The 10,716-nt window shown below is 42.8% G+C and overlaps 1 protein-coding gene across 1 annotated transcript in view; it reads left to right on the plus strand.

The window, feature by feature from the left end:
* Positions 1-10,716, plus strand: part of itga10 (integrin, alpha 10) — a 34,981-nt gene that overhangs the window by 23,818 nt on the left and 447 nt on the right. The window contains exons 9-29 of the mRNA XM_034698637.1: positions 1,403-1,568; positions 2,090-2,163; positions 2,247-2,391; positions 3,372-3,520; positions 3,631-3,774; positions 3,953-4,159; positions 4,251-4,381; positions 5,901-6,067; positions 6,205-6,347; positions 6,437-6,547; positions 6,643-6,728; positions 7,781-7,922; positions 8,032-8,124; positions 8,241-8,317; positions 8,456-8,545; positions 8,634-8,718; positions 8,818-8,931; positions 9,007-9,114; positions 9,207-9,320; positions 9,408-9,503; positions 10,537-10,650. Coding sequence (XP_034554528.1) covers positions 1,403-1,568; positions 2,090-2,163; positions 2,247-2,391; positions 3,372-3,520; positions 3,631-3,774; positions 3,953-4,159; positions 4,251-4,381; positions 5,901-6,067; positions 6,205-6,347; positions 6,437-6,547; positions 6,643-6,728; positions 7,781-7,922; positions 8,032-8,124; positions 8,241-8,317; positions 8,456-8,545; positions 8,634-8,718; positions 8,818-8,931; positions 9,007-9,114; positions 9,207-9,320; positions 9,408-9,503; positions 10,537-10,650 — 2,556 coding nt within the window. The remainder of the gene's footprint in view (positions 1-1,402; positions 1,569-2,089; positions 2,164-2,246; positions 2,392-3,371; positions 3,521-3,630; positions 3,775-3,952; positions 4,160-4,250; positions 4,382-5,900; positions 6,068-6,204; positions 6,348-6,436; positions 6,548-6,642; positions 6,729-7,780; positions 7,923-8,031; positions 8,125-8,240; positions 8,318-8,455; positions 8,546-8,633; positions 8,719-8,817; positions 8,932-9,006; positions 9,115-9,206; positions 9,321-9,407; positions 9,504-10,536; positions 10,651-10,716) is intronic.

The following is a 10,716-nucleotide window of genomic DNA, read 5'->3' on the forward strand; positions in this document are numbered from 1 at the left end:
AAAACCAGAAATTGTGTTAAAATGGGTTGTTATGGTTTTATCACATTGAGCTGTTCAATTTGTAACTCTACCTGGCATGTGCACACGGCAATGCTAGGTCAACAGAAGGATAATTAGAAAGAAGGAAGCAGCCAGAGAGCAGATATTTAGCAGCTTTCAACTCCAAAGAAGAAGAAGAAAACCTGAATGAAAAAAGCATTCAGGTTTTGTGAGCAGAGTTTTTTTTTGTTTGTTTTCCCCAATCATAGGAGTGATGATAGGTGAGTACTTCTTGTAACAACAGTCATGTTTTGGTGTTGCTCTCTGTGCTGCTGCCTGTCTGTGTGTGTTCAGTTCGATGGCTCACAGGGGAGGACAGAGCTTTCAAAACAAGAGTCGCTACAGGCTGTGTTTTATACATTATGGCAGGTCAGGGGAGTGTGTTTTTGGGGGAGAGGATTATGCACAGCTAGGCATGTAAGAGCACTTACTCATATATTTAGGTGAATTGTGTAACCAAAATCTTAAACCTACAGACGTGCTTTATATTGAACATATTTGTTCTCATGATTCTGTAAAAGCCTCACACATTTGGCAGCCTGGGTGGAAATTCTCAGCCTCTTTGAATTCTTAATGTAGATATGTATATGTGGTCTGTCTTCATGTTACACACTACACCACTCTCCATCCTTCTGCCCTTTGAAAACAGAGGATTTCCTTAGTTTGCTTGGCAGCTGGAGTCACAGGGGGGAGATTCTTGGGTTTGGTCTCTCTTATGGAATTTTCTCATTTGTACTTCAGGCTTGAAGCCATAGACCACTGCTGCTTCAGTCCATCTTTAGCATCAGTCATCTCTTCACCTCTGTGCGAGGCCTGCGCTCCTCATTTACAAATCTCTGGTGGTTACTATTCCCTCAGCTTTTGAGCTTTCCACTCAATTTGTTGCATTTAGGTAATCACGGGTAAATGACACAGGCCGTGAAGTGTGTTTATTTTTATTTCAATTCACAGTTGAATCCTGAAGTTCAAGGTTTCATGTGATTATGAGAGTGCGTAGTGTTGGTGTTGACCCTCTTCTCTTTATTCACTCTTCCGACATCCCTCTTTAGACTTGGATAAGAACACAGTCAGGCTGAAACGTCTCTCTTGTCATTTCAGTTTTCTGTCTTAACAATCAGAGGTGCCTGACTCATCTGAAAGGAGCTTAAAGAAACATGCTTCATCCCCTTCTTCTCTCTTCTCTGTTGCCTAATAAGAAGAGTAACTTCCATCAAACATGCCAAAACTCTCTCTGTTTTTATCACTTCCACCCCCTTTCTCTGTTTCTTGCCCAATCCCTTAATGTTTTATTGAGCATATGTTATCTGCTAATCCATTCACCCGTATTTTTCCCACTCTATTTTTCTCTCACGCCGGGCTACAGGTTCTGGGTCATTACATCCGCCGGCAGCAGGATCCAGAGACGTTCATTAATGAGATCAAGTACATCGCCACTGACCCTGACGACAAATACTTCTTCAACGTTACCGATGAGGCTGCTCTCAATGATATCGTGGATGCTCTGGGCGATCGCATCTTCACTCTGGAAGGTTTGTAACATAAAGCAAGGAGGAGTAGAAGTTGCAGTGCTTAAAAAGAGGGAAAGCAGCAAACACCAAACATTTCTAGTTGAAACCACGTTATGAAAAACACAGAATTAGAGAAAGAAAAAGAGGGAAACACTAGAATATAAGACAAACGAGAAGGAGTGAATTTAAGAGGGTGGGAGAAAGCGGGTGAGTATCAGGTCCATGTATAAATAAACAACAGTCCTGCTGAAAAAGCAAGAAAAAGAGGAAGAAGGTAGAGGGAGTGCACAGCCCTCACCACAGTCTCAGGAACAGGAGAGGAAGGCTGATGAAATGTGATGATACCCGTTAAATGTTTAGGGAAATCAGAGAGGAAGGGAAAGGAGGAGAGGAAAGGGTGAGGCAGGTCTGCCACCTGTGGTCCTCATGGTGAGTAAGATAGCTTTTGATGCCATCTAGATCAGATCCTTAGAGAGAAAGGAAGGAAGGGAGGAGAGGTGTGAAGAAGAATCTGACACTCTTGTATCTGTCTCCGCCTGAAGGCACGCTGGGATACAACCAGAGCTCATTCCACATGGAGATGTCTCAGATCGGCTTCTCAACACACACACTGGACGTAAGTAGCTGTAAACCTCTGTGAGAAGTGTGTATGTTTTACCTGCTAGGACTTAACGATGTCTCGCTCTAACTGTTGTTCAGGATGGCATTCTGTTTGGGATGGTGGGCGCTTACGACTGGGACGGTGGAGTGTTGAAGGAAGGAACCAGTGGACGCATCATGCCTCCGAGAGAGGCGTTTGAAAGCGAGTTCCCCCTGGAGCTCAAAAACCATGCTGCTTATTTAGGTACCCACATATTACACCACTGAACGGGACTCTATATGGCTGGTATAGGAGGCTCAAACTCCACCTCTTTTCGTCACACTTTGACTGGTTGAGTTCCGCATTTCCAATATGGTTGCCGCCGTCGTTTGGCGCCAAAACAGCGCTCAGGAACAGATGGGTGAAGTCACGGATGGGTGACATCCATTATTTATACAGTATGATTGTAACTCATTTGAAACATCAGTCTACCCAGGTGATATGTTCAAGCGTTTGTTTGTAGCTCAAACACGTGACCTTAAAGTGACTGCATTAGAAATAATTTTTAAGTTGAAAAAAGTGCAAAAATACGTTGTGACCAAATTAGATGAGGCTGTGATCCCAGTCACAGACGTCACTGGTTCAACTCCTGGCCTTGGCCGTTTGCTACATGTCTACCCCCATTTTCTGCTCCCCACATTTCTTGTCTCTCTTCAGCTTTCAGGTCAAAAAGCCAAAAATGCCCCAAAAATATAACTTTGAAAAAAAAACCACCAAAGGATGTTCAATTTATTATCACAAACAAAATAACAGCCAAACTCTGGAGTGTTTTTCTTCTTTATTTTGTTTCTGGTGAAAAATCTCACTTCGCATGACCCCTTTTTATGTAATAAGCTCTAAAATGTAAGTCATCTTTTTAAAACGTCAATTTTTCTTACTTGAGGTTAAAGCATAACTTGTGAGTCAACTCTCAAATCACACACTGTATCATAGATTTATTTTTTTACTGCATGAACTTTTGAAATGGTGCAACTACCACCAAAATAAAAGTCCCTGATTTAACTCACTTAGATTTTGTTCAAGCTGCTGGGTTCATGTTGAAAACAGTCCACCACAGTGCTGCAAGTTCACTCGGTTTGTGGTGAGCTAAAACATTGAGAAATACCACCATGACTCTTTGACTCTTTAGTTGCAGCACAGATTATCTGCAGTGTTGGATGATGTCTATCTGCGTGTGTTTCCAGGTTACACAGTGTCCTCTGTGATAGTGGGTGACTGGAGGAGGCTGTATGTAGCCGGGGCTCCTCGATTCAAACACAAGGGCAAAGTCATCCTGTTTGAGCTCAGTGACGAGGGGGATGTTAACATTGTACAGGCGCTCAATGGAGAACAGGTAAAGCTGTGTTATTTTTATGTACTGTGGCAGAAAACAGCAGGATTGCACATGTTAAAGCAAGGGCTCCACCTGCTGGCAGTAAAGTGAATAATCCTGTCTATGCACAGATTGGGTCTTACTATGGCAGTGAGGTTTGTGGGCTGGATATCGACCAGGATGGCATCACTGATGTCCTTCTGGTTGCTGCACCGATGTACCTCGGCTCAGGAAACAAGGAGGCTGGCAGAGTGTACATTTACACCCTCAGCGGGGTAAGACAGCAGTGGCACTGATAGCTCTCCTTATGGACTATTATGTACCCACTATGAGAATGAAAGCATGAATCAATTTCTTGTTAGATTTTCACTGTACTGATCTCAAAATCAGAAAAACATACTTTTTTATCCCCTTAAATTTTTCCTCATCTTTCTTTTCCTTCTTTTTTTCCAGGAGGAGGTTTTTATCTCTAATGGTACCCTAAAGTCTGAGGAAAAGTCCCAGGATTCCAGGTTTGGTTATGCACTCGCAGCAGTTCCAGATCTTAACCATGACGGCTTCACTGACCTGCTGGTGGGGGCCCCGCTGGAGGATGAACATAGAGGGGCCCTCTATGTCTACCATGGCAACGGCATCTACATCATCCAGAACTATAAGCAGGTGCTTGTCATTGCACATGATTAGATTTCCACTTGTTTACTTCAGGCTGCAGCCAAACTGATTTCTGTTTCTGCCTCACTTATCATCGCAGCGTATTCCGGGGTCATCGCTCTCCCCCTCCCTGCAGTATTTTGGCCGCAGTGTGAGTGCTCGGTTGGACTTGGATGGAGATGAGCTGATAGACTTGGCAGTTGGAGCACAGGGCAGTGCTGTGCTGCTTAGGTAGGTAGAGGAATGATTAGAGGAAAGGGAAGTGCATTTCTAGAAAGTTTAATTTTATAGCTGCAAGCACTGAGCGATAACACAGTCTGACAAAAAGATGAACAACATTTCTCTGCAAAAGTGAAGCCAAAAGATATAGAGCCCCCCCTACTAAGTGACTGCATTATTGCAGTCAGCCTCCCTCCCTGGTTTCTGTCAGTATAATCAGCTCTTATTTAGCTGGTTCATATCCAAATAGGGCTGTCAAAATTGCTCCAAAATGATGTTTGAATATTCCCTCTAAAAAAAAACATAGGTTCGAACCATTTGAATATCTAAATTTGCGCATTATGTCAGTAACAGGTGGACAAACTAATACAAGGAGACATAACTACTTGTATAGATATTTTCATTTCAGATTTAACATGCCTAAAACATACTTACACAATACAAAACAAGTAAATGACCTAAAGGTCTATACCGTAACACTTTTAAGACCGTAGACCTTTCGCTTGCTCGCTCGCCCCCCTCCCCTCTCTCTGAGTGAGTGCTGAACAAGACTTGTGCGAGCAATTTAAAGGTCCTGACTCTTGTTCCTAATAAAGGCAGGCTTCATTCAGCGATTGAAGCAAATACTATTAACATTAATTGAAGTTAAAGTTAAAAACGAAAAAAGTAGTCCACTTACATTCTTGGCACTTGTATAAAAAAAAGAGAGGAAAAACTGTATTTTATCCCAGTGTCACTGATTGTCGGGCTCTTTTAGTCCACTGTCAATGTAGGGTCTTAGGCCGGACAGGTTATTTGCCAAAAACACAAGACCACATGTGAAGAGGCCAGTGCTGATCTCCTTTTTATTCACTATGTTCCCAGCGGAGGAAAAGACGCGTTCAGAGCGCACTGAGGATCCGGGGACGGACAGATTTCCCTCTGTCATCTGCTTCACGCTGTGCATGTGTGACTCCTGTGACCTGTCCCTGACCTGTCATGCAGTGCGCCCATTCGCAAAGCAGCCGCAGATGTGTTTTTTTTTCCACAGTCGAAAGTTAATTTTCAAAATCAAATCTCCGTTTTTTTTAAAATATTCGAATATATATTCGAATTTAGAATATTCGTAAACAGCCCTATGTCCAAATATTAATTTCTGTGAGAAAGATTAGTTGTAATTAGAGCTATGCAATGTTTTTAAAAGAGGTATGATGCAGAATTAGGAAATATAATGAACAATAGTGCTAGTGTCATTGAACTTTCCATTACCAAGATTGTTCGAAGGGCAGACGACAATATCATGACCGATCTCATCCACACAGACTTGCCCAAAATGTGCAAGATGTAAGTGTCTTAGCAGGATATTTTGGCATCACTTTTGTATAAACGGAGGTGGTGGATGCGTGTCGTTCATCTTTATATACAGACAGTGGGAAATAACAAAGCTCAAAACATTGAATGTATTGCCTAAAGTCAGCTAGGAGCACTGAATAATAATTAAAACTGAAAAAAAGTGTCCTGTTTGATGTCCCTCTTTCCCCCCTGTGTGCAGCTCTCGAAGCATTGTGCAGATCAATGTGAGTCTGTCCTTTGAGCCGCACTCCATCAACGTCATCCAGAAGACCTGCCAGAGGGGAGGCAGAGAGTCCGCCTGTCTCAATGCCACCGCCTGCTTCACAACTGTCTCCCGCTCCCCTGGACAACACAGCAACAGCTTTGGTATCACACCATTTACTCCTACTTCTCCCTTCTCTAATCCCTCTAAAAGGGATTCTGCATTCTGTGACTTGGCTAATGATGAAAATGGGAATATTCCAACACTCACCATCTGTCCCAATTACCTTCTCCCTCCTCAGATCTGTGGGTGTCGGCCACACTGGACGACAGGAAGTTGTCTGCGCGGGCGCTGTTTGACGACAGCTCCCACAGACAGACGCAGCTGGCAGTCCCAGTTCTCACAGGACGAACTGTCTGCCACAAACTGCCCTTCCATGTTTATGTGAGTGTTCCTAAAAACTTCTGACATTCAAACTCAAACACTGAATTTATTCCATCATAAGCACTTTACTTGTCTTTGTTGTTCATTAGGATACAGCAGACTACATCCGTCCGATTAGCTTCTCTCTGCGATTTAAAATCAACGATACAGAAAGTGGGCCAGTGCTGGATGAAGGCTGGCCAACCACCGTCAAGAAAACTGTGAGTGACCCAACATCAATCCATCAGTTTTCTTATTCCCTATTTTTTCCTCATTAATCATACTTTGCTTTCCACTTGCACTGCCACTGCCACAGATCCAGTTCTTTAAAGACTGTGGTGAGGACGATGTATGCACTACAGACCTCGTGCTGCAGGCTCACATGGACATCTCTGGCACAAGGTACAGATTTGAGATACTTCCTCTACTCTCAATTCAATTCAATTCAATTCAATCCAATTTGCTTTATTGGCATGAACAAAGACATGTTGTTGCCACACAAGATTTATACACATACATTACATATATATTCATTACATATTATATTCATTACATATTATATTCATTACATATTATATATATTACATATTTTATACGCATTAAAACAATTGTGTCACTCATACAGCATGTCTCAATGTCCTCATTTGATGCGGTATGCTCATAAAACCTTCACCTAAAATCAAATATTATGGGATGGTGCGTCCCTCAGGCTGTGACAGGCAGACACATATTTAGCAGCCAGAGGAGCTGCTGACCCTTCCCCCAGGAGAACAGACAGTTTCTCTTCTGGGGTTAATGTTGGGAAGTTTGGTACTATTTTAGTAATTTCCCTGTAGTGGGAATCTCTTAGAAAAGAGAACTTGCTGCAGTGGAGGAGGAAGTGCATCTCTGTCTCTATGTCCCCTGTAGAGCAGTGAGCACATAGACGCTCCTCTCTGGGCAGCCATGTCTGCCTGTGTCTCCCTGTCTCTACAGCTAGCTGGTGGTCACTCAGCCTGTATTTGGTCAGGATACGTCTTTGTTTTGTATCTCTGACACTGTACAGATATTCAGATAATTTATAATCACACTTTAGGGTCAAATAACAATTCATTCTACTTTGGGTCTTTGTTTGGTTTCTCCAGTGTTCTAAATACAGATCTTAGTGCTTCATGATGAGTTTCATTTGGTTGTGTTTTTGATCAGTGCTGATGGGAGTCTGGCTGATTAGCTTCCTCACCAGCTGACTAAGGGGACAGTTTTCAGGGTTCAGCTCTTGGGTTTTTAGTGATTTATATTAAAGTGAGTCTTTTGGGCTTAAATTTAGATGTGTCCAAAATTTGAATGAATGTCATGAATGTTTAACAGTAATGGGAAACGTCCCAGTTTGCTCTCTTTTATTTCCATGAATCAGAAATGATCCACTAACTGCTCGCTTAAGTCTACATTGAGCTCTCATTGGGTTTCCTCCGCAGACAGAAGCCGTATGTGATTCGCAGCCCTCGTAGGCGTCTGGCGGTGGAGGTGCAGCTTCAGAACAGACTGGAGAACGCCTACAACTCAAGCCTGACGCTGCACTACTCACGCAACCTCCACTTCTCCAGCCTCAGCATTAGGGTAAGCTACACATACACAAGAACACATAAAACTCACCTTGTACTTTCACACAGATCAACACAGAAAACCTGACACATTAGTTCTGTTTCTCTCTTGTCCTTCCCTGTAGGAGGATGCCCACTTCAAGATCGAGTGCACCGCGCTCAGTGCCAACAGCCACTCGTGTAACGTCAGCTATCCAGTATTCCGCTCGCAGTCAAAAGTAAGTCCACTGCTGAGGGAATAACCATCACTCCCCTGACTCAGCCCACTCATACTTCACTTCCTCCAGGCATCATGTGTCACTTCAGCAGCCTCTGTTCTCTCATTTGTTTGCAGGTTAACTTCATGCTGGAGTTTGAGTTCAGCTGCACGTCTCTGCACAGTAGAGTGCAGATGAAGCTTCATGCCTCCAGGTAGCTCATGAAAGCAAAACGATAACACATTTTGGAAACAACCTACTTGAATCTGAGACTTTTTTTTCATTTTCAACATAAAGTGATTTCAAGTTTATGCTGTCCTAACCTCCTAACCTGACTTTGTGTGACCCACAGTGACAGTGTGGAGAGGGAGGAAACTTTGTGGGATAACAGTGTTCAGCTGCAGAGTTTTGTTCAGTATGAGCCAGACCTGTTTGTTAGCAGGTATGTGTGGGATACTAAAACTTAAGCCAAACTTCATGCTCTTTTCAACACGTTTTGACTTCTGTTTGTTTCTGTTTTTTCTGTGAAGTGACTCTAATTTGAACCGATATGAAGTCCACCCCACTCGAACTGTGTCAGAGGCGATTGGACCAGAGTTCTACACACACCTCAGGGTAACCAACACTATTTCATAAACTGTAATGCTTCAAGTTAGAGTCATCGTTAGTCAACAAAACTTGACAATTAGAGTGTTTTTATGTCTGTGTTTGTAGCTGCAGAACCTGGGCTGTTACTCTGTGAGTAATCTGGAGCTCAAGCTGCTTCTGCCCTCTGTGGCGGCTGGAGACCGAGTTTTCATGACTGTCACTGATGTCTTTTCATACAACGTGAGTACAGCTGCTGCACGGGGTGTTTGTCCCTCTCTTTTAGATCATGTCTGACATATTTAAATCTCCTCGCAGGCCACTGGGGTGAACTGCAGTGTGCTGAGTGATCTTGCCCAGCTGAAGGCCAGACAGAGAGACGTGCGCTCGCTTCATCCTGAAGACATGATGCAGAATGACATACTGGTGAGGCCCCCTGGTGAAATAGCAGCTGCTGAACACTGTTACATCAGCGTGCGTGTGTGTATGTGTGTTAATTTGCTGTTTGTGTCTTTTAGAACTGCAGCAGGTCATGGTGCACCGAAGTGGTGTGTGAAGTCCAACAGCTTCTTAAAGGCCAGGCAGCCACTATTCGTGTCAGCCGCCGAGTTCATGATGATTTTTTCAGAAAAGTGAGTTACACAACAGCTCTGAGATGCTCATGTTTTTCTGTCCCATGACACAAACATTGGTCATCACCTCTGTGTCTCTTTTTGAAGGCCAAATATAAGTCAGTGAAGATAATAGGTGCCTATCACCTCGCAGCACAGGAGACGAACCTCATCACTCTGGGAACAGGGACAGTCTGGAGGGAGGTAAGAAGACTGGAATAGAAAAGCAGCTCACTGTCATGTGTTTGGGATTATTCTGAGACTTAAGTACACAATATCATCAGATACAGCATGAAAAAAAATGTAAAAACTTAGTTTGACTTTTGCTTTCATGTCTTTTGGTAAGATGTCACCACAGCTTCTTGATTTTCTTTAGCATGCATGTTCAGAATAATGCTGATCATTGTTTTCTGGAGAAACAGACACCCACTATTCAAAAAAGAGAGAAAATAGATCACTATGAATCACATATAACGGATAGAATTTGTAAAACTGTGAATTCATGTGATCCCTACTAAAATTTAAAAATTTTAAATATATGTAATGCTGGTCACTATGAAAAAAAAAAGGTCATGTCTGAGTAGCCGTTGGCCTAGCAGTTTAAGCATGCATCCCACATACAAAGACTATGGCCATCATTGCAGCACTTGCTGGTTCAACTCCCGGCCTTGACCATTTGCTGCATGCCTTCCCCCACTCTGTACTCCCCAAATTTCCTATCCCTCTTAGGGATGTCTTAGGCTGTCCTATCCAATAAAGGCAAAAATGCCCCAAAATAAATCACAGTAAAATGGTCATGCTAAGAATCACTACTACTGGCCAGTTGGTTCAATGGAAAGCATGAAATCTGTGTCATTCCCCTTGAGACTAAAGAGTGAAGGACAGTTGTGCTCATAAGTTTACATACCCTGGCAGAATTTGTGATTTTTTTTGGCCATTTTTCAGAGAATATGAATGATAAGAGAAATGTTTATCAAACAACTGTGTTTACTCTTTTTAAATCATAACGACAACAGAAACTACCCAGGAAACCATACATTTTGCCAGGGTATGTAAACTTATGAGCACAACTGTAAATGCTGGATATTGGAAAGACTAGTTTATCACCCAAATGGTCATGATGTTGAGGACAGAGTCAATCTCATTGTAATTCCTTGGTACTCTACTAGACATGAAGCATCAAGCCTTTGAGAACAGCACATTCCTCCTTAAACCTCTTTCCTGTATCTTTCTGTAGACTGTACTGGAGGTGCTAAAGGGCAGAGCTATTCCCATCTCACTTTGGATCCTGATTGGTAGCATCATTGGCGGTTTGCTGCTACTGGCTCTGATCATTTTTATACTATGGAAGGTATTTCACTTTTCATTGACTTCCAACATCTACAGAAATATGTTTCAGACACCAGAGTAACTTCCC

The sequence above is a fragment of the Notolabrus celidotus genome, chromosome 12 (assembly GCF_009762535.1).
Source record: "Notolabrus celidotus isolate fNotCel1 chromosome 12, fNotCel1.pri, whole genome shotgun sequence".
In the NCBI taxonomy this organism is placed as follows: Eukaryota; Metazoa; Chordata; class Actinopteri; order Labriformes; family Labridae; genus Notolabrus; species Notolabrus celidotus.